The sequence below is a fragment of the Gouania willdenowi genome, chromosome 9, assembly GCF_900634775.1.
Source record: "Gouania willdenowi chromosome 9, fGouWil2.1, whole genome shotgun sequence".
In the NCBI taxonomy this organism is placed as follows: domain Eukaryota; kingdom Metazoa; phylum Chordata; class Actinopteri; order Blenniiformes; family Gobiesocidae; genus Gouania; species Gouania willdenowi.
In genome coordinates this window covers 20584131-20608696 of record NC_041052.1, presented here as the reverse complement: position 1 = coordinate 20608696, position 24566 = coordinate 20584131, and the positions used below count along the sequence as shown (strand labels likewise).

Sequence of the window (24566 nt, the reverse complement as noted above, 5' to 3'; positions counted from 1 at the left end):
CAGCTGCTTTACAGCAGCAAAGTAATTGGGGAGGGAGTCCCAAAGGGTTCTACAATGCTGAGTTCATTGCTACAGACAAGTAGAAATGGGAGATAGGAGTAAGTGCTGTGTTGTAGGCGTGTGTGGAGGATATACTGTAGGTACAATATGAGGGAGCTGAGAATTGGGAGTGAATGAGATCTGCAGGCTTTAGATCAGACATGGGCAACTGGCAACCGAGGGGCAACATGCAGCTCTCGGTTTATTTTTGTACATCCCCCAAAGCAACTGCACAAAATGACTCTAAAAACACACAAAACAGCAACAAAAACACAAACGAACTTAAAAAATGACAAATATTTAACTAAATAAATCAAAAATGACTATAAAAAACCATGGAACAAAACAAAGACACACAAAATTACTCCAGAAACAAAAGACAAAAAAAAACACACAAAACTAAATTACAGGGAAATATATAACACAACAACAACAAAACATTGCTCTTTCCTGTATTGATGCTCAGATTTTTCATAATTCTAAATGCTGACATGAATTCTAAAAATTTGGCTCTTAGACCTGACAGTCACATTTTTGTGGCCCCTGCTGTGACAGAAGTTGCGCATCTCTGCTTTAGATGCTCACTGGTTGACTGGGAGACCATCTGCTTCACCAAACCCCCCATGGTTGTCCACGGTTACCCGTGTCTAAGGGGGAAATCAAATTCTCCTCATGGGAATGGGGGTGGGGGGGATGTGTGGGTTGGTGATCTGGTGCTGAACGGATGCCAATTCCAACCCCTACTGCTCCAAATTAGTTAATTAACTCGATCTCTCAGAGAGGTAAACTTCCTTTGTAAGTAATTCATCATAATCCCTCTCTTCCATGCTGAAGCTCTTCTTGCGATCACACTTTGAAGGAACAGATAAATGCAAGATGGGAAACCTCTAAAACCAATTACTAAAAATACATGCATAAACTTGACACGTTGCACAAAATGTCCTTATCTAAATGGATGCAAGCTCTTCCATTTAGAGGTCTTATTTAAAGTGAGCTGCAGCTTTCCATCTGCTCTGCCTGAAACTGATCAGATGATGCAGATAACAGTTTTTTTTTGTTTTTTTTTTGATAAGACATGCATTCATAATAAAATAAAAGCTGATTTCCTGCAAGTTATTGCTGCAGATATCATTGTGTAACAATCTACATCACATATGAGAAAAGCCTGTTGGAATATCAAATCCTATCAAAGTTAATGACACACACAGCTTTATTTTGTCATATTATATCAATTTTTCACAGTGACTCGATGCACTGAGACAAAGTGATCGTATCCCGAGGCGATGATAAAACGAAGGTGGGTTGCACTGCAACCGTTGAGCTGAAAGAGACCAAATAACGACAAGCTGTGATTGGGCGGATTACAAATCTATACATTTGGGACATTCTGGAATTTTCATTTCATACTTACTGTCAGAGTGTTAGACTGAAGGTGTCCATCGGTGCTTTGAAAATCTGCAAAATAGAGTCTAGTCTGTTAGTCTTTTTTTACTTTTTGTATTTAAATTAACGTCAAAACAAATACCTTATCCTTACCGTTCTCAACGACTGATTCAAAATGAGAGGCGTTTTGTGTGGTATTCTTTTCTATCTTTAGATGTTTAACTGCAAAAAGAACAAAAATAGCCTCATGAAATGGTAGATAATATAGAAGTGATCTGACACTAAACCTAAAGTCTGTGCTTTAAAAATACACTATGGGCTTGAAGGAGCATTGTGATGAATAAGTGCTGTGTCTGTGTGAGTCAATATCAACCACTGACACAAAACACAGAATTATAACAGAATAGTTGACAGGGGGAAATAAAGAAATATAACATCAAAAGAAATGTAGTATTTACGTAATAATAGGTTTTAAAACACAGAAATGTTGTTCAAGATTACAGTTTTGAAAAGTTAGTGAAAGAGCAAAAGTTGCTGCAATGCAGGGAATGAGACAGAGGAGGGGTGTGGAAAAGGCAGTAAAGGTAAATGCTCAGACCACCGTACATCCAGGGGGCGCCACACATCTTAAATTATAGTATTCTTACATTAAAAGTGGTTGGTACTATTTGTTAAAACTAAAAAAAAAAAATATTAATTTAACAACACTACATGGCAAAGCCTGCAAAATAATAATATAGAAAATAAAGCCCTCCTCTCCCCCCATCAATGGAACCGTACCTTCTCTCTGGGTCTCTGTTTAAATTTTTATATTTGTTTTTTTCATGCATTTATCATCATTTTCCGTGTTAGTTCTAGTTTTCTACAACATATTTCAGTGACTTATCCATTTTTTATAAACATTTATTTTATGTCATTTGTTTAAATTTCTTTTAGATGCTTTTTCTATATATTCGAATAATGTTTAATGTTTATTATTTCTAATTTTTTTTTTTTTTTATTTGATGTGTATTATTTTTAGGTAACTAATCGAATTGGGTTCTTGTTTTTTTTAAAAATAAAAGAAGACGTGATGAGGTCTTGGAAGTAGATTTTACTGTGAAGTGGGAAGTTATATATATATATATATATATATATATATACTGGGCTGGCTCGCGGCCGCTGCTACGCCGGCACAGCCCGCTCGGCGTACGCAAACGAGGAGAAACGAAAAGACGGTCTGTCTGCTTCCAACTTTTACACTCTCCGTCCTCGCGTAAAAGTTGGAAGCCATCCAATTCCACAACCGAGTCCGTTGTTAGCGCTGTGAGCCACAAATCCTCCTCAGTTCACAAGCAATGTCGGGTCTCGCTGCATAGGCTTGTGTAGCATTAGCACGGAGTGCTAACAGCTGATGTGTGTGTGAACAATGGCCGAGATTGAGAAAAGTGCTTCTGAGGGCGTATCTCACTCATATTACTCATACAACTGGGGTTATATATACATAGCCTAAAGTTCATATGAATCCCCTAATTCTAGCATTGAATCCTTCTTGGTCACTCTTGCCAAACCATGTCACCCTCTACAGTTTGTAAACAACTAAATTATTTTTCTAGATTAAGGTTTTAGAGATCGTTCTTCCTCCTAATTGTTAAAAGGCATTGATCAAAAGAACTAAACAGCCTCTTTAGATAATCATGTCATCAAAACCGTATTCCCTTTCATTAAGTCCACACACATTCTGACAGTTTACTCTCTTTTTTTCCCCATGACCCATCCTGGCCTTTCAGAAGTTTTTTTGGCAGTGCTTCACAGAAACTGCCCTGTGGCAGCAGATAATAACAGGAGGATGGTGATTTATTTTGACATGGTATATTTTTTTTTTTTGCTAAATTGTTAGTGGTTTTCACTTTCTTTCAGTTTTGATGACATGAAGAATAATCGATGGAGACAAATTTCATTATTGCCCCTGGCTTACCACACTTTCTAGTGATTTTCTTGAATTATAATATATTAGAAGGCTAAAAAGTTGTGTATGTATGACAGCCCCACTATTGCAAAAAATTATCCCAAATCAAATTGATTCTTCTTTTTTTTGTATTTGATTTTGAAGAAAAATGTTGTACTATCGTGAAGACAAAATAGAAAAATATTTGACACTGTAATACAGTATATTATTTAAGTATAATCTATGACTAGACAACTATTGGAGTATCATAACACATGCTGTGGACAGGATAGGCAGCAAGCTCAAATTTGACAAAAAAACAAAAAAAAAAATGATGTTTTATGAGACGGGGTAAAATAAATGGACAAATGTAAAGATTTAAATAAGTTTGTCAAACATTTATTAGATGCTAAGTCTGGCCTTTTTACTTTACTTGCTGTAGTTTTGCATGAAATATTATATGACGCTGCAAAAAATGATTATAAAGGTGGTCGTAATGAGATGTGCAGTCAACCTTTTTTGGTGTCAAAATGTCAATGTCAAGGTCAAGGTCAATCTCTGCGAATATTTATCATACAAGTTGGATGCTTACATTTCTGAAAAGCTCATCTCTTGCGGAGTATTTTATTTTGTTGGACAGAAGCTGTACAACCTACCAGTGAAAGATCAGTAGGGGTCAAAATTCCTGGTGCACGCCATAATAGAAAAATACACATAACTCTAATATACAAAGTTTAAACTGCCTCGTATTTATACACATGATGACTGTCCAGCCCTAAACAAGAATCAATGTGAATACATATGTAAATATAATTTTTCCCCTCTAACTTGGCCACAAATTTAGATACAGCATTCAGACTAGTACCATTGAACATTTCCTTTCAATGTGTGACCTTGACCTTTGCTCAAGGTCATATTTAAGGTCAAGGACAGTCTTTTGTTTTTAATGAATTATTATTTTCAATTTAATTAGTAAAGAGAACAACATTAAAGGACATTATTCAACAACAAAATACACACAATAAAATGTCTTTCACATGAACAATTCTTACAATTCAGAAATGTATACTTTAGTTTTATGATAATGACATTTTTACAAAATTTTGCAGTTTCAATTTTCAGTTGCCAAATACGTATTTGACTTGCGAATACAGGTCTTGCCTTGTTATATTTCAAATTGCCAAACATTTCTAACATATATTATGTATCTTTCAGGACAACAACTGATTCTTTGTACTCATGAGATCCACAATAAAGGCAAGCTTTATTTAAGCCTTAGGACTAGGCAGTGTGGACTTCTCAAAATGTAGCAGTAAACAATAAAATCATCAGATTATTCCAATTCAAAATAGGAATGCCTACTTGTTTAACATCTAACACAATTCAGGGGGGCTGTGCTTCTTATAAGAGAACTGACTATAGTTGGTTTTTAATCAGGCGATCTATAAGGAAAATAAGCACACGATTGATCAGGAAAACATCCACTCCTTTGTAAAGAAATGCTGAGTCACTATACACCCATACCATTGTAGCTGTCCATAGTTACGGCTGAGACCCTGGTGAGTTCAGAAAACTGGATTATGAATTCTTGAGGAAACATCCCAGTGGAGACCCAGAAGGTTTTAGTGCTCCTGAATGGAACAGAAAACAAACATAACATGTTGGTTCTGACATAGAAGCACATAGGTCACATGTTCATGCAAACTAAAATAACGAGAAGGAGAATAAGATCTTAATGGGATGACAAAAGATCCAAGGCATTATACCTGATGTTAAAATGTGGGTTGTTTTTTTTTAAAACATGTAACATTGTTTTCATTGTAATTTTTTTTCCTGTCAATGTATTTTGGAGGAGATTTGTCAAAATGTAGAACTTAGGTAAAATTGTGTGTCCAAACTGCAAAACCTAATATCAAATTCTATAACTACTAGTATCAGACTTTACTCTCAGTCTCAGTAAACATGTTTCATTTCCCCCGAGAACAAAAAACATTCTCATTGCTAATTAAACCCTTTAGCGTATGCACTTTCACGTTAAAGCACAACAGATTCCAGGAAATATTAAGCTAAAATTATACATCCTCTTGCTTTTTGTTACAAAGTTATTTGATTTGATTTAACATTTATTTGACCATGAAAAGTTACAAGTAGGAGTCATATTTTATTACAAAGAAGTCATTATCAAGACGAGCAGCTGCAAATGCACATTATGAAGAACATAATATACACCCAGAAAAAAACTAATATATAAAACAAAAACCTGATACATTTTCAATCATCAGTCCACACTTTGCACCGACAACAACAAGAGCACTCAGGGAGCACAAACCTCCACCAAGAGCCAAAATATCCACTTTCATTCAAACTTTAAAGGCTTTCCATCTCCATTAATAACAATACAGTAGGTCGCACGTGTCAAACTCAAGGCCCAGGGGCCAAATCCGGCCCTTAGGAGCATCCAATTCGGCCCGCAGGAGAAAGTAAAAATGACAGAGAAAAGATTAGTCATTCTGTAAATGAAACTCAACAATATTTGTAGGGGCTCACACTTTCCCCGGTGCTTATATCGCAGGATTGCTGTCATTTTGAATATTAAACTGATGGGAAAAAAAAAAAAACTCAAAATGCTTACAAAATCTTTTAAATTTATTTTAAAAATGATTACATAATATTTCCTTAATTAAATAGAAATTGGTCACAAATCTAGGAAATATAAAGTGAAGACCATGTTGGGACTGATAGCTGTCACTTATTGCTTGGATATTGTCGGTTTCTTACATATTTTGTATTTTATGTATCCGTAGAAGTGCAAACTAGGGCACAATAATGTTGAAATTACTAGTTTTCCTGCATAAAATCCGTGGCCCATTTGAGATCAAACTACCCCGTATTTGGCCCCTGAACTAAAATGACTTTGACACCCCTGCACTAGGTCCAAATACCATGCCCATTAAATAGGGATTAAATACACAATTCAGATGTGATACAGATGAAACTCTATGAGATAATAGAGGAACCAATTTTTGATCTGCTTTTTTAATTTTTGAAACAGATCCAGAACCAGTACATTGATCCAGATCCCCTCCAAAATGTTATGGAATCTTCCATGGTGTAAGACTTATCTTTGGTTAAAGTTGTGCTGCAAACAACCATACTATAAATAGTATTTTTGACGTAATCCTGCAAACAGAAAAACAAATAAATAAATGCTGGTGAAAATATGACCTCCCTTGGTGTATAAAGGTATTTAAAGTTAAAATAAAGCTGTGGAAGCAGAACCTAGAAACTCATACAGATAATATATATATATATATATATATATAGATATATATACACCAGTAATTGAGTCTGTGGTTGGACATGAAGACCATCCCAGTGGAGTGAATATGAGTGATGAGTAAATGCTCTAATATCTGTAATGAACCGTAGGCCTCGGTGGTACACATGGCTAAATGAGAGCAGGCTACTCTGTAAAGTGACTTTGACTTCCCAAAAAAGCTCAATATAAAGTTGATGTATTATTATTATTACCCATTGTTCCCAATTTGTTTTGTCCTGTGTACCCCCTTTTCCATTTTTGTCAAACCATGTGTACTCTATATCACAAGTACCCTCTCCACTATTTCATATGCTTTTTCATTTGTGGAACAATGTTGCAATTGTAGTGTGATTCTGGAGTTATTTTTGTGTATTTATTAATTTTTTTTACCTTTTTTGGTGTAGTTTTTTGCATTTCTGTTGTCATTTTGTGTATTTTTTGTATAAATATTTAGTTTTGTGTATTTTGAGTCGTTTTCATATTTTTGATGTTGTTTGGTGTATTTTTCTATAATATATGTTACTTGGAGTAATTTTGTGTGTTTTTAGAGCCTTTTTGTATATTTTTGTGCATTTTTGTTGTTGTTTTGTGTACTTCCTGTATAAATATTGTTTAATTTTTTGTTTTATTTTACTCATTTTGTACATTCTTTTTATAAATACCGTGTGTGTGTGTGTGTGTGTGTGTGTGTGTGTGTGTGTGTGTGTGTGTGTGTGTGTGTGTGTGTGTGTGTGTGTGTGTGTGTGTGTGTATGTGTGTGTGTGTGTGTGTGTGTGTGTGTGTGTGTGTGTGTGTGTGTGTGTGTGTGTGTGTGTGTGTGTGTGTGTGTGTGTGTGACTCGCTACTTGCCCTGGTTACCATGTGGGACTTTCACCATCTCCTCCGTGGGTTCTCTCACACACATGCACGCGCATCAGCCGCGCGCATGCACATACTCCGTCACAGGTTGTTGAAATGCGTGTGTAGAGAAAAAAAAACGGACCCACAAATATCTGAAACTTCCGGGAACTCTTCCGTGGTCGCAACTCTCTCTCTAAAGGCTCTGTGTGCGTTCTGTTCAGCATGTACATCCAAGGCGCGCATTTGGTTATATATATATATATATATATATATATATATATATATATATATATATATATAAAAATATCAGCGTTTATAATGCCGTATCCGCGGAGAAATTAGCATTTTTTGCTGTTCGTTTTCAACACAGCTGTGGCCATTTCCCATCATAGTTTGCTAGTTTGTGGTGATTTTGTATTTTTATATTTTAAATAACCTAAAAGGAACTCGAGACATTTCCCGATTAATTTAAAATTAATTGTTAAATCTTTCCGAGTACCCCACCCCCCACCCCTGCAATGGGCTCCTGTACCCCCAAGGGTACACGTACCCCTGTTTGGGAACCAATGTTGTATGTGAGCTAACATCGAGACAGGCAGCAGCAACTTCTCATCTGAATGGAAAAGATAAACATAACCTGTTATTTGTTTCAGAAAGAAAAAAATACTCCACATAGTACCTTACAAATATGAATAAGTAGTGTAAGAGTGTGTGATATTGTACATAGATGGCAGTTAGTTCGATATAGTACCCTCCCTGTGTGAGATCAATATAACAGCAACAACATCGACTATTGTGTTATTGAGATACTACAGCTGTCCTGTTCACACACTCACCCATCGATGATGTTTTCTGGTGGATGATTCTCATCACTGGAAGCTGCGAGAACAACTTTGGCTCCGAGAGATTTTAGAGATGAACTAGTCATAGTTCCTGTTCACACCATAGACACTATAACCCTTAAAGGTGCGTGGTTTGGCAAAAAAAAATATCACTAGTTTGGATAAAAACATACAACAGCTCGTTTTTAGGTCTGGGGGCGGCTAGAATTGTCGTTGCCTGGTCGTTGCCACGCCAACCGCGCATAGTATATACGTCACACACTGGAGACGTCAATATTCTGCGACACACGTTGCTCTTTTGCGTCACACAAGCTGTCACTTAAGGGCTGAAATTAGTTGACTTTAACATGGCGAATGGATGCAAAGAGGTGCTTTTTACTCGTGGAACTGCACAGGTGAGTGAACGCTCTGCCCAGAGTTGAAGAATACAGCACATTATTGGGTCGTAGCAGAAATTATTTTACACGATGAGCTAGCAGGCTAAGCTAGTCTCCACTGAAACAACAGACTGAATGTGGTCAGTTTGGCATACACGGTTATAGATAGTTTAAAAGAACAAAAACACATAAAATAGGACGCCCAAGAGTGGAACTGACTATTCGTTTTACTACTGGGTAAACTCAGATTAGAAGGTAAACCAGACTCAAGGTATAATTTCTCAAATACGAGTCCCACCAGTTTGCATTCTGTTTGATATATGGTTTGAAGACAAGAGGCTTAACTGGAGGTGGGAGTGATGAACATGCTGAGATTTTATATGGATTTAACCAGCAAGAATAGAATAAAAACGTTGAAAAATCACAAAGCGCTAAGGTGATGCAAACAAGGTTAAGAGGCACATTTGGAAGGTTTTAGCAAATTTTGTGTAGAATTATGGACTCAGAAATGCTGTATATGTTGCTGCCAGGTAGGAAGAAAGAACCCAGGTGTGGTTAAGGAAGAGTTGACAAAGGTTAGTGTTTGCCAAATATTTTTGCTGATTTGCTGAATAATCAATAAAGGAAGTAGATGAAATATACTATTGAGATGGACCACCCACTCATGGTCAATGTTTTATTGTTATACACCTTGAATGAATGAATGTGGATTTCAAACATCCTGTACAACATATATTACACGCCATGCAGATGAAGTTTGTTGGATGAGAAAAATTAAAAGGGGTAAAAAGAAGCACAAGCCTCTTTAATCCTCCACCCTAGTGTACTCTTTACTGCTCAATTTCAGCTGATCAATTCATACAATACCTTCATGAAAGGAACGCATACATTTCTTCTCTGTTTTTGCACTGAGCGCTCATGTTATCACTATCGGCTATAAACAAACTAAATTACGTCCATTTTTGGAAAATAAATAAATAAATACAAACATTTTGGCATACAAACTAGGCCGTTGCTATTGGTCTGGAACCTGACCTCAGACAAACCTGACTATAGTTCTGGCACTTCCTGTGCACATGCATGAGCAGTAAACCGAATGCTGGTAGTTTCGTCACTGTCGGACCTGTGTCCTTCTCGCTATAGTTCCGTCAGTTTTATTTTAGCCCTAACCCAGGAAATACCCTAAATGTTTCTTCTTTTTTTTTTTTTTTTTTTTTTTTTGTATATGTATTTTTAAAGGTGGAATTTGCCGTGTTTAATATGTTAAAAATGAAAAATATGGCGGAAGTGAGATTCGGCACCACACCGGTTTCGAACCCACACCAGCGGAAGTAAAAATCCTTGAGTCTAGCGCCTTTTTTTTATTTCAAAAATCTATTTTTTTAAAAAAATAAAAATAAAAATGTGTTTTTTTTTTTCAATTTTTTTATATGTAATATTTTTCTGTATTTGTGCAATATTTCAGTGGTGGTTACAAGGCTTTCAATGTGTTGCAATGGTTACTTGATGCACTTGATTTTATGATGGCAGTGTGTAATGCCTGCAATATTTATGTATGCACAGGCATTTTATTTTCACATAATCTGTTCAGTTCAGTGTTTAAACTGACACAATAGGATAAATTATTTTTTCTTATTTTTGTGCATTGTCAGTAACTCCGGGTGCTTTATCCATAATGTTCTCACGTACAGTTGTTACAATGCCGTCATTATGTTGCAATGGTTACTTTGAGACTTCTACACAGTAGTTTCAGTGAAAAGAAAGTATTGCAAACGTTTGTCATTGCACCTTTTAGATAAGCGTACATCAAATGTACAATAGAGGAAAATAAAAGTTCATACTTGTTAATGCCATCCTGAATTTTCTCATATCTAAAGATTTGACCAATTAATGTCAAGTGTCTGTATTGGTCTACCTTTGTTTTGGACAAAGGCTTTGCTGCACATACAACACTTTCTACTTATTTAAAGAGGATGGGAAACACTTGGAAAATGGAAATATTTTCATTAATTTGAAATCAAGCATTAATGATTCATTGTTATTTGTTTTTGTGTTATTAAATAATTAGAGCAACATAAGCCTTTTGAAAATCACAATTTTTGAGCCTACAATCTGTCATTATGTGTGTGTGACGTCACCGACTGGACACATTGTTGTGTGTGCAAATAACCATAACAACATGGCCTGCAACATGCATACTTCAACGAGTGAAGAGAAAAGCTGGTATTGAGTGATTTAATGAGCCATGTACAGTTTCACTGTACCGGCCTCATGTGCTTATTGGCTTCTATGGTTTGGCCCTGAAATCAAACCAGCTGCTGAACTAAGCTCGCAGGGCGAACAGCTGGTTGCTAACAGCCATAAACATACAGGGTTTGTAATGCTGGTGGAGCTGTGGGTCCAGAATGCAGAGGAGGAGGAGGAGGAGAGGATAGCTATACCTGGAGAGCCCAGTGGATGAGCTGGAACAGTACAACAGGATTATAGATGTTATCACTGGGCTCTGGATTAAAACCCCAGTCTTATGCCAAGACATGGCTATGGAGAATGCTGAAGATGGATGTGGGCTGCTCAGACTGCGAAGACCTATTAGCCTGGTCAACAGAAAAACATAAGATCATGGACTGGAGACCTGCACAAACTGTTAACAAAGCCGTGGAGTGCTGCTGGATAATACCAGTGTTATCCAGTCACTGATAACACTGCCAAGATCGGCAGAACAGCAGGCAAGGCAAATGTAATTGTATAGCGCATTTCATACAAAAGGCAATTCAATGTTATTACATGATTAAAAAGTGAAACAGAAAACATTTAACAGTTAAAAAAAAAATTGATAGGAACATTAAAATCAGCAGTAAAAACTTTAAATCAACATTTTTTTACTCAAATATGAGTAAAAAAATGTCCCTCAGTCATAAGGAGTCTAGAAAAAGAGTGTCTTTAACTTGGATTTAAAAATGTAGAGTTTGTCGTAAACACAAAAGTAAATTACTGATACTTTTTTCTAAAGCCTAGATTCACAAAGTGGGGTACGCAAATTGTCTAAGGGGTACGTGAATTAAAAATAAAAACAGCTAAACATTTTAAACTAGAATATAAATAGAGGTGCAGTCAGGAGCCTTCATGCATTGCCACAAATTACACATTGGCCTCTGTAGGACTACCCTCTAGTGGTGACAGTGAAATACTGTATACTTGTAAAACAAGTGCAAATATGACGAGTGCAACATTGTTTTGCGCTAGCCAAAACGTGCTGTCACAACTTTGATGCCCTTTTCCACCACATAGACCACTACTCGTGTGAAAGTGAATTTTCAGTTTTAACAAACATGAAAACCAAATACAGAAAAAGACTTTGCGCGTAGAATGAGTTAAGATTCAGACTCTGTTAAATTCAACCAAACATTACAGAGTTATGTCCATCGTCTCAATCTCACCCTTCTCATTCAACTTGTAGCGAGTTGTATTTCACAGTTTCAGGTGGATGAATAAGTTGTATTTCTGCTTGTTTATGTTCATTCATCATCAAATGTTTGCTAGATTGGTTTTCCCAAAAAAAAGATTGTTTTTACTGAAAATGCCAGTAGGCTAATTAAATAAATAAATAAATAGAGTGATAGTCCTAAATAAGATTTTTTATTGTGTGCTTACAGATTATTATTCTTTTTTCCAATGATATATTATACCTGAACAGAATAGGTAAAACTTAGGGACACATTTAGGGATACGTCGTAAATGATGTTGCATTATTTTGTATTTTAAGTGTGCAGGAGTAGGGGGTACATGGCTTCAGGTTAAATTTCTGAAGGGTTACGGGACTGTGAAAATTTTGCGAACCACTGATATAAAGGAAATATATACAGTATCCTTGTTGTATAACAAAGAGCCCGATGTACCTAATCAAGGGGTTTCACTTTTCCTTTAACATCTGCCAAGTAAAAATCAGCAAATATTGTCGTAATAAAATGAATAACATAGGATCCTTGACATTTTAGCTTTAAAAGAGGGACAGCACTACTAGGTTGTAAATAAGGGCTTATAATCTAGGCTTCTCTTCTCTCAAGCTATCTGCTCATTAATGAGCTCCAGTGACATAAAGGATGAATGAGTGTTTAATTTGTTCATTTGCAGGCTTAGAGCTGCGGATAAATGTGGATCGTTTTTACCAATAACGTTACTGTTTTCTTTTTTTAATTACAGAGTGATGATTCTGATATATGGGATGACACCGCTTTGATTAAAGCTTATGACAAAGCAGTCGCTTCTTTCAAGGTAAGCATAACCATAACTTTTACTAAAGTAGTTGATATCAAAATATAGTTAGAAACTTTAATCATAACCTGGTGTGTTTGTGTATTTGTTGAATGATGCAATTTCTGCTGCTAAAATTCTCTTTTTCTCTGTTTGGGTGCCAGACTGCCTTGAAAGAGGAAGACACTCCGCAAGCTTCCAAGAAAACAAGCCAGCCAGGGAAAAAACGCAAAAACAAGAAGAAGAATCAGAGCAGGAAAAGAAGCAATGCACCACCAGATAAGGAGGTGAGGAAGGAAATACAAATACCAGCCAATAATGAGTGTTTTGATATGTTTGTCTTTACAGGGGCAGTGTTGAGTCTATTTGTTCATTTCATGATTTGTGTTAAGAAGCTAAACAAGAGTTTATTTTGAAGTTTGTTTACTAAGTCAATGGTTGTGGCACGATTTGATGTTAATTCCAGTTGAATTTGTGTCACAGTGGCAGGTTGGGGACTCATGCAGTGCTTACTGGACCGAGGATGGTCAGCTCTATCCAGCCGTCATCTCCTCTCTGGATGAGAAGAAAGGCACATGTGTGGTAGTCTTTACAGGTTATGGCAACGAGGAGGAGCAAAACCTTGAAGATCTGCTGTCAGAGATCTCAGAGAGTGAGGAGAAATTAAAGGTTTGGCCCTGAAAATAAATTAGTTCCAAACCGTACATGTTAGAGTTGTGTTTGCAGTGAGTGGCTGCAACACTTTTAGAACCTCCAGTTTTCTCTTTGAAAATCTCCTTAATTCCGTTTCAGGCGATACCACATTCTGCATCACGTAACACTTTTTTGTTTCCTCATCATTTCATTATCTTTCACTCTTTGGACTACTTTACTAGCTATTAAACATCCCGAAATCGTATCAAACATGCTAAATAGAGTTAATAGTCAACTAATGTAATTGAACAGTTTAAATGTTTCAGATGATTTACAAAAACAGGTTATGCTGAAGTCGAGATAAATTTTCAGCAATCATGGAAAATCAGGGGCCCTACACTTCATTCAGACTAAACTAGAGCAACTAGCTACAGATGTGTCTTACCTTCGTCAGTATTACTGGGGCGTGAAAGAACAATATAATATAATAATTAAAAATTATTAAGTTGAGTCAGTCATTCAACTGTCTAAAGTAGTACGTTTCAGTTTTTAGGCCGGGCTAACAGACTCAAAACGCACTCACTTTGTTCTTCTTCTTGTTGTTGTTGTGTACACTAGTTAAAATAGCTACTCCTCTGTTATTCGTGAAGGGTTCAGGCTGAAATTTGGTAGCTATAATCTATGGATGTGTACACATCAACGCTCAGAGCCCAATTTCTGATTTGGGGCCCCAAAAGAAAAAAAAAAAAGTTGATTTCTCATTTTTTTGCTAGTCAAATATTACAACGATTGGTGGTACCGAATCATTGGCACATACCAATATATAAAGTGGGCCCATTACCCCATATGTGTCACGGGGGCGCCAGGGGGCTTGTGTGGGTCCCATTTTTCAAATGACTCCTCCGTTAGTTTTCGTTAGATCGGAATGCAATTTGGTATGAATAATGAATGAATATGAGTCGCTTGGAGCCCTTTTTTTTTTTTAAAATGGGGCAGGGGACCCATCCCCATTTCTGGTCATTTCCAAATTTGTGGAAACATAGTCGGGTGATAGATCGTTTCAAAGGTAATTCAACATAAATTACTATTATGCCTCGTATGATTAGAATTGGGGCCCGGGGGCCCACCCTCTTTTTCCGGTAATTTCTACATTTATCGGAACATAGTCGTGTTATATATATCGTTTCAAAGGCAATTCAATGTAGAATACTATTTGATTTGTTTTACTCAGTGGAACCGAGTCATTTAACTGAATTCTCGGGAACGTGGAACGTGCTATTCGGCGCGGACATGTTCCGTTGTTCATCCGAACTTGTTTTATTATGAAAAGTATAATTTCTCTTTTATGCTCATTGTGCAGTGAATTTTAATATAAAATGTGTTGCATTAGAGCAAGTTTGACTAAGTGAAATAGTGTTTGTGGGATAACTAATTCTGCATAATCAAACTTGTCTTAGAACTTCTAAAGAAATGTTAAGCCCCTCTCTACCTTTGTAATTAGTGAAAGGATTAGAAAGAATCCTAATTACCATCAGGTTTATAATTAGAAAAGTTGTTGCCTCTGATAGGAATTAATGATATCCGTTAATCCTCGTGGCATTGATTTGTTTTTTACCTTTGTTTTTATAAGATTGCCAAACATTTTTCATGTGTGTATCTGAAAACTCTGTTTAGTCATTGTGGCATAAAGTTTCAATTGATGACTCCGCAACATTGTTCTGTGGTGTGTAGACAAATGACAGGGCATCATCTACAGAGGAGAGCGACAGGTCGACCACACCAAACCAACACAAGCAGCAGTTTCACAGTAAAGGCCACAGGTCCAAGGCTTATACAGAACCTCCTCCCATGTGGGCCCATGGTTTTCCTGGCTTTCCTCCAGGCCCGCCACCAATGCAGGCGTTCAGTCAGGTAAGGGAAAAGTCTCCTTAGAGATCTCTGAAGTACAAAATGGAGTTATAAATTCAAGAGGTAGAAGGTTACTACCTCCCTGCGGCAGCCATAAAATGAAATGTGCAGTATAAAGACTTTATTATACAAACATTCTGTCTCATTTTAATTTATGGAAAACATTCATTTACACATTTTGAATAAAAACGTTTAGCTAGTGTTTTATGTCGTTTTTCTTACATTTTCCCTTCTAGAGAGGAGGCAGGCGATCTGGTGGTCATGGACCAGTACCTCCCATGATGCCTTTTGGTCCCCCAGTGAGTTGGAGCAAATCTTTACATCTAGTATTACTTCCAAAGCTACATCAGATATTAACTTCTCCATCCTGTGTGGTCTGCAGTATTCATTAAAATCTAATGGCATCTAATGCAAGGATAAATTGGCTGCATAATTTGAGTGGCAACACATCCAATGTGGCATTAATGATCCCAGGTGGAAGAAGTATTTTCGAGGTCTTGTTATAGGAGAAGCCACAGTATATTGAAACATTTATCTTGGTTATAATGAATGAGTTATTTTTAGAGGTGCTGTTGGTTAATAACATGGATCTAAGAAGCCAGTTGTATAAAATGAACTAGAAAGAGTTATGATTCTCTCAGACATACTATGTTGTGTAGAATGGGGAAATATTACAGGAACAATGTGTTCTGAAAAAAAATTACCTACTTTTAAAGAAGTGAAGCTGTTATGTTCTTGCGTTCAGAATACTGTGTTATTAAATGTGCATGTCTTGGGTTTGTTCTGTATCGAGTAGTTAATGACTTTTTAAATGTGGTCCAAGAAGCAAAATAAGCTCCCGGATACATGTCGGCATTAGTGCTCTGATCCAACGGAACTGATACTGTCACTGCTTCTAAAGCATGTGTCAAACTCATGGCCCAGGGGCCGAATCCGGCCTTTAGAGCTTCCGAAGAAGAGAGTGTATTTGACAATATGAATAATTGTTACTGGTAATAACCAACAAATTCAGTCATAGATTTCTCAGTTTCTCCAAATACACTAATTCAATGAGATTCCACAATATCTGCCAGGACTCAGTCATTTTTCATCACAAAGTTTTGAAAGAAATTACCCTCAGTTTTTTTTGAAAATCCTAAATTTTTCCTGAAATTATTCCACTAAATTTAATGAAAGAAGATGTGGTCACAAAATGAAGGAAATTTAAGCGAAGCTCCTGCAGTGACTGATGTCTGTCACGTATTGCTTGGATAGTGTCAGTGTCGTTGAAGTGCAAACTAGAGCTCATTAATAGGGATGTCCCGGTACAACTTTTTCATTTCCGATATGATACCGATATTGCAGCCTTGCATATCGCCGACACTGATATTGATCCAATATCAGCATGAATCATACATACTTTTATTACTTTTTTTTTTTCATAAAAAAAACAATTATGACTTATTTTGTAGTGTGAAATGTTAGAAAAGGCTTGATCATGTGATTTTACTCAAACAGAGAACAATAGTCAGCAACAGTAGGTATGAGAAAAACTGAGCCATTTATTATTAACAAATTGGTTACATAAAGTTTAACCTTCAACAAAATAACTACAGTATCTTACAATTGATTAATATAACTAAAAAATTAATTTGGGGGGGTAATCAGAAATTTTAATGCGATATTCATTTTCAGGCTGATATCCATATCGGATCAGGACACCCCTACACATTGATGTTTAAATTGCTCCGTTTTCCTCCCTATATAATCTGTGGCCCACTTCATATAAAACTTATCTATATTTGGCCCCTGAACCAAAACGAGTTTGACACCCCTGTTCTAAAAAAAAAAAGAATTGGAATAACCCAAAGTACATTGTTTTTTAATAGGATCGTATTGTCACAAATCAGTTGGTGTGCCGCTTACAAAAAGTGCTAAAAAATGACCCTGTTAGCATTCGAACATAAAATCGTCATGGAGATATTACTGGGCCTGTACAATGTATGACAGGAAAACCAGTCCTATTCATATGGATGTTACTAGGACATAGAAACTCTATTCCCTGACGACAGATGCTTCTTTCAGATGAATTATGCACTCTGCCTCGAACACAGAATCCATTGAGAAAAGCAGCAGCCAGATTAAAATGTGTTGTTGAGTTCATGCATAATCAGCAGGTGATCATAAGGATGTTTGCTAATGAGTTGAAGTTGAGTTTGTTGTGATGTGATTTCACTGCTACAGATGATCCCTCCTCCACCAATAACTCCTGACATGGTTGAAGACGAAGCCTTGGGCAGTGTGCTCATCTCCTGGTACATGAGTGGATATCACACTGGGTACTACTTGGTAGGCTGCCTAACTTATCAAGTCAGAACTAAAGCATTCATTTAAATTTGAATTTCATTTCAGCATTCTTCAGAAAAACAAAAAAAAAAAAACAGATTAAACAATACTCAGTTATCTAACTAATCAGCCGGAAGGGCGTAGGCTGAAGCAAAAGCTTATTCACATCTACCCCATTACAAAAACACAACAAGGCTCTTTAGATAATATTTAAAAATATTATAATAATTAGTTTACAATACACATTCAATATAAATCAGCACAAAAGTTCTATGTATACAGTTTATACATGCACAGTTACACACACACACATACATATACCATATACTGTATATACACATGCATTTACATAGTATTGATATTATACGATATAATATTTACTACACAAATTTCATAAGTTGAATTTTAAATGTAAAATATAGTGTAACAATATTTAAATTCATTATATTATTTATCACAATAAATACCTTTTATGTTTATTAAGTATTAGTATATTTTACCCCATTATATATTATTGCTGTCTTATACTTACTAACAATATATGATTTAAAAAGCTTTTTAAACTGGTGTATGCATGCATGAAGTTGGAATGATTAGTCTTAAATTCCATTTGCATTTTGACATTTAAATACATTTGTTTACTTCAAGGGTTAAAGACTTGTATAAAACATTAACTGAGTGATTTACAGTTAATGATTTTTATTAAAAAAAATATTCTTATTATTTACAGGGGTTAAAACAAGGACGCAGAGAAGCTGCTGATTGGACGAAACTGCAGCACAAATGAAAATGGGACTCTGTTCTAATTGTTCTGGCCTCACACAGAACTGTGCCTAATGTGTTCAACAACTTCAACTGATATCATGAAATATTTGTTTTGTATTCCTTGTAAATAAAAAAATAAATAAAGCAAAGCTGTAACTCTGTTATATCTGCTTTAAAGGTTCCACCATGTTGTGAAAATGATTGAACTCAACAACAACAACAAACTATTTGGTGTTGAAGGTTGCCACAGACATGTTGGTTGATTTTTTGGGGTTGCAATAGCAAATGCTGTCCAGCAGAAGTCAGGCTCGTGTAATGTAATAATGCAAATCAAAGGGAGTCATGTGTGCACAATAGTGTACAGTATTATAAGCTTTGTAAGGAGGAGCTCAACACTTCTATCTCAGACAAGCCAAACTACTTAGATTGCAAACTAGACTGGAGTCTTAAGTCCCTCTGGTGCTAGTTCACAGGATTGTTGCAGTGTGTGCTCTGCAGTTATGCTCTTAGTTTTCCCTCAGGTGCTCCGTATCCACCACCCAATATAGGATCACATCCATCTTGATGTTTTTCTACTCGCTTCCGATGCGTGCGTATTTCAGAGTGATAGCGAGCTCATTTTGGAATACATACAGTGTGACATGTCGAAGCAGCAGTGGAGATTAAGATTGATTCTGTGACAAAATCAATGAGACACTTGAATCATTGAAAGATGTTTGTCTTAATCTCTTATGTTTAGGAAATTCCACCTCAGGGCTATAGTATCAGATGATTTCCAGGTAATTCTGTGGCACAGATAGTTTACACATGCATCACTTTACCTCTGTTAGGAACCTTTCTCTACCCAATGTGGCTTAGTCTTGCAAAAAATATGAAGACAGGCAAGGGCTGCAGATACTATGTGTAAGTATATATTTAGAATATAGAAAACCACGTGTAATTACAGTTAGGAGAGCCACAGTTATTCTGCTGATTCTGTTTGCTTTCCATGAAAAGAAGCAGAACTGATTTCCCACAATTCCTTTCCTGCAGGTTGTCTCTGATGCTTCCACCCTCTCCTCTGAGGTGGAGCTCATTGGGTGATTGATCACATATTTATATGTTTGCGTAAGTGAGTCAGAGATGGACTTTGTTGGAAGGCTTTAGCAATATACGTATGATAGTGTCCTCTTTCTCCCAAGCATGTGATCTCCCTCCAGCTGCTTCACAGCTATTGCTTTGTGCTCCTCTGACTATGGTTAGTGTTTTCTTTCCTGCTGTGACTGCCGGTGCTGAATTTGATTTCCACTGGAGTTATTTCTTTTTGTTGTGTTTGCAGGTTTGTGTTCATGTGTTTTACGGGGAATGAAAGAAACCAGAATAAGTGGGAGTTTTTCAGAGGGAAACTACAGTCTTTGGGATTTAGCAGCAGAATATGCACTGTAGACGAAGTGTGATAAACCAGACCTATCTTCTCCCTCACAGATGGAAATATAATCTTCCACGGCAGAACCGGTGCATAAACCCATCTCTTGCCTGACTCTGCAGCAGGCTGAGCTGCCCAAAGGGCTCAGCAGAGCCCAGCAAGGAGTTAAAAGGGGTTCAGCCCTCGCTTGGGAAAGCTCTGCTTCCCTCTGTGACTGTCTACCCCCCATTGACCACAGTGGTATGAGGCGTGTAAACATAATCTGCATTTCACATAGCCCCCTTCTTGGAAACAGACATCCAAGTGAGATCACATTGCTGCATGATTTACAGTGCCTTCAGCTATTTACTCAGGCTCTCAACGTCAACAAACATCCTGCGTTTAAACGGGAGACTTTGTGGGGGTATTACAGGGAAAAGGGGGGCAAACGATTAGCCTATCTGGGGTTTTTTTTCGAGGCAGAGCACAAAATGCTTGCTGCAATTAGCGTTACATGGAGTGAAATTGTGCTACACAAATCATTAACTGCAAGGGAAGATGGTAAACATAATATTGGACTATTAGGCATGCGTTTAAACATCCTTTCATGGTGATGCACTAACTGGTTTATAATTTGTAACAACATCATTTTCACATTTTTCTGAAGTCAAAGGAAATTCAAATTTACATTTTGACTCTAGGGTAGGTGATTGGTTGTTTATAAGTCAGGTCTTGACTTTCGCTGTTAAATCCTGTAAAGCTCCATCTTTATAAATGCAGATTAAGACTTGTTTTATTCCAAGGGCAGCGCTGATTTGTAATGGCCATAAAAGCACAGTCTCACCCGAGGTGAGGTACAATTGAGACCAAGAAAAATATCGACAGCTACATTTCAGAGAACAAACCATCAACCATTAGGTTTATATAATGTGCTGCTACCATGGGTGTGATCTGTTACTGAAAGGCAGATGAATGGATGTGAATCCCAATGTCTGTCTATACTTTTCTTTTCTCTCGCTTCACTAGAATAAGCCCAACTGGGATGTCCCTCTGTTGAAGAAACAGTGTATATTTGTGAATGCATTGTCAGTCTGTGAATGGTCCTGAATGACCTCTTGATCCCTTTGAATTCCATTCACAGCAGGTGAGTGATGCTCATCGTAATTCACATTCCTGCGTTACCTCTCTGCACCGCTGCAGATGCTTGGAAATAAATTGCTACACAGTAAAAGTAAAGTTATGCTATAGTAGGGCTGGGCGATTTCAATTTTCGATTTTTGTTTTTTTTTAATGCACTTAAAAATGACTGCAAACATGAGATATATTGTCAAAAGTGCAACTTTATTGCTGTGATTGTCCTCAAGAGTTAAAATGCATAGAACAATCTCAAAATAAAAAGTAAATGAGGTTCTGTCATTCAACAATTTCAAGCTTTAAACCAGGTTTAAGCAAACGTGCAACAGCAACTTCACAGGAGCTTCAATTATCTGATTAAGAAATCAGATAATGACATATTTTATAACATATAACATTACAATTTAAAAAACAATTAACTCTTCCCTTAGCATGCCTGTGGCACACATATAGGCTACTCAAAGGGTAAACAAATGTAAACACAGAGGGGGCTGGCTCACATGGTGCTACGGTAACCTACAAGGACGGAGCGCGAAAAAGTCAGAAAAAAACTGGTGGAAAAAATTAATTAATAATACAAAAAATGTGATTTTTTTTTTTTTAAATACATATATATTTTAAACTCAAATGTGCAAAATAAAATCGTTTTTATCTACAAATTTGATTTTTTTGGCCAGCAGTATGATATAGCAGGCTTTTTTTTTTGTCTCTGTCGCAAAATGTGCATCAAACCAGCCTAGGGCTGGGCGATATGTCAATATTTTTTCTCAAAATGTCAATATACGATATAAATCTTGATATTTTTAACTCAAAGTCTTACCAGAAAGACAATTAATATTGTTGTAGGCAATATTGTAATTTTCTCTGTTGCTAAAATAGAAATGTTGATATATTGCACCGGCCTACAGCAAACCCGCTGATTGTTGGCCTATCTGACCTAGCACACAAACGTGTGAGGAAGAGGAAGACTAATACAAACATACTCCACTTCAGTGCACATTATCAACCAATATATTCATAGGCCTACTTTATGTGACAAGGAATTCTAAGCACACCATCCAAGAATGAGTATGCATTTTCTTTAAATGCCCTTTTTTTACCCAGGGAGTTTTTCTTGTTTTATCTTACAAATCAAAATATGCAGGTCAGGTTAATCCAATTGATCAGTGGTTCTTAACTTTGTTGGAGGTTCTGAACTCTGCAAGTTTCATCAGTGCATTCACCCAAGCCTTGTAATTGGAAAAAAACAAACTGTGTGTCTTCTTGACCTTCACCAAACCCCTGAGACTGACTCACAACCCATGGGATTTGATCGAACCAAGGTTAAGAACCACTGGGATAGATGGAGGGATTATTTGGAAGTTTTTGTCATCGCTATTGACAACTGAAATAGCAACGGCTTACTTTCTAATATGTAGTCCAAATCAATTATTACAAAAAATATATACACTCATAAATACATTTTTATCAAAAGGAATGCAATTTAAATACAATTTGTGGTTTTACAATATATGTCATATGTCATCTCTTTTGCCAGTTTTATGTTAGTTAGGTTGCAGGTGAATGTCTTTTTGACTTTTCAATAGAATCAAGGTTTTCGAAGTACAATGACTCATTCAAAATACTGTAAAAGTAACACCTTTGGTTGGTTTGTCCTTGAGCATCGTTGCACCACATACACCAGAGACATGGGCAACGGGCAGCCCCCAAAGTAAATGCACAAAATGACTCCAAAAACACACAAAATTACAACAAATACATACAAAGAGAGACAAAAATGACCAAACCAATACACTAAATTACCTTAAAAACATACAAAATAAGAAAAATGTAAGACAACACAGAAACACATAAAAAATTATTTAACAAAAACACACAACATGGGTCATTTCTATGTCATTTTTATCACATGGCCCATGCAATTCGGTCTAAGAAAATTCAAAAAATGTGTAGTTTTTTTGTTTAATTAAAAGAATACTTTTTGAAATCGGTCCAATTTAGTCAGGGGGGGGGTATTTGTCGATTTTCCTGCGTCATTTTTCTTCCATTTTCAACTTTCAATATCACAGGAACTACATCACATAGGAAACTGAAATTTGGTTTACTAATATAGCTTTACCTACTTTCTCAGACAATACAACAAGTTCTGTTGAAATGACATAGAATGATTCACATACAGTATTTACATGTAAAATAAGAGAACAATACACAAAATGACCCCAAAAGCACGCAAAACTACAACAAATACATACAAAATGAGAGAAAACACAAAAAAAAGGACCACAAAAATGAACGAAATGGCATTAAAAAAAAACATTTACATTTTTTTAAAAATAACAAAATTATAGGACAACAAAAACACACAAAATGTTTCAGAACAATATGAAATGACAACAAAAACACACAAATTGGTATACCCATATAAAATAAGAGAAAAATATACAAAACGACAGGAAAACACACACAGTCAGAGGTGAAAGTAATGGATTACAAGTACTCGAATTACTGTAATTAAGTAGCTTTTATGGGTACTTGTACTTTTTTGTGTACATTTCTAAATCAGTAATCTTACTTGTATGTTTTAAAAGAACTAATTTGTTACATTTCTACTGTACACTTAACCGTTACTGAGTAAAATGTAATTTTTTTGTGATTATTTTTTTTTAATTTCCTTTTCATGACACAGTGAACATAAAATTGGTTCACGTTGGGGTTTCTATCTATTTTATTGTTACCCACATGTCACATTTGGCAAGTTCATAAATGTAGCTATACTTAGAGCCTGACAATTACACACAAAACAAACAATGATTTCAATGGTGTTGTTTTATTTTAAAAAGAATTGTACATTTTGACATTTATTTATTTATTTTTTAATACAGACCCCTTTGTGGAAAATAAAATAGGTTCTTATTGTGCAAGATTTGGTCAGTTCCTTTTTAAGTTTACACATGAGATGTTCACTGTATGCAAGGGTCACTTTTACTTTGAGAACTATTTCATTTTATTTTCTACTTCTACTTGAGTATTTTATGTATGACTTGAGTAGGATATACCACTACTCTTCACACTAGGGATGTAACGATTAATCGTAAGGCAGTTAAAAATCGATTCATAGGTACCACGGTTCACATCGATGCTCTGAAAATTGAATCGCAGTACTTTTTTTTATATTAATCCTTCCAGAAGCGGACGTGACGGGCGGAATCTGCTACTATTTTCTTTCTGGCCGCCATTGACTGTTAAACATGCTCATAAATGATTCTTTACTCATTTAGCACCGAAAGAATATCTGTAATATTACGTGAATATCTGTAAAAGTCAGGTTTTTCTATTAACTCTGTCTGCTAGCATAGCTTCTCTTCTTCACTTCTTCCAATTGTTAAGGCACAAAATACATTTTCAGTTGCACTTTTAAAAAGAAAAAGAACTATTACGC

General features: G+C 36.2%; 2 protein-coding genes across 2 annotated transcripts; one reads left to right on the top strand and one right to left on the bottom strand.

Moving 5' to 3' along the window:
- Positions 1-506: 506 nt before the first annotated feature.
- Positions 507-8606, bottom strand: hspb11 (heat shock protein, alpha-crystallin-related, b11). The gene is made up of 5 exons (XM_028458301.1): positions 8345-8606; positions 4874-4980; positions 1576-1644; positions 1451-1494; positions 507-1360 (listed from the first exon to the last, which is right to left on the bottom strand). The coding sequence occupies exons 1-5, from the start codon at positions 8434-8436 to the stop codon at positions 1268-1270; spliced, it is 405 nt and encodes a 134-aa protein (XP_028314102.1). The 5' UTR covers positions 8437-8606; the 3' UTR covers positions 507-1267.
- On the top strand, positions 8595-18758 carry smn1 (survival of motor neuron 1, telomeric). Its single transcript, XM_028458300.1, has 8 exons — positions 8595-8745; positions 12928-12999; positions 13143-13265; positions 13462-13647; positions 15343-15522; positions 15756-15818; positions 17743-17847; positions 18575-18758. Exons 1-8 carry the CDS (start codon positions 8698-8700, stop codon positions 18629-18631), a joined length of 834 nt encoding a protein of 277 aa, XP_028314101.1. The 5' UTR covers positions 8595-8697; the 3' UTR covers positions 18632-18758.
- The last annotated feature ends 5808 nt before the right edge of the window (positions 18759-24566 follow it).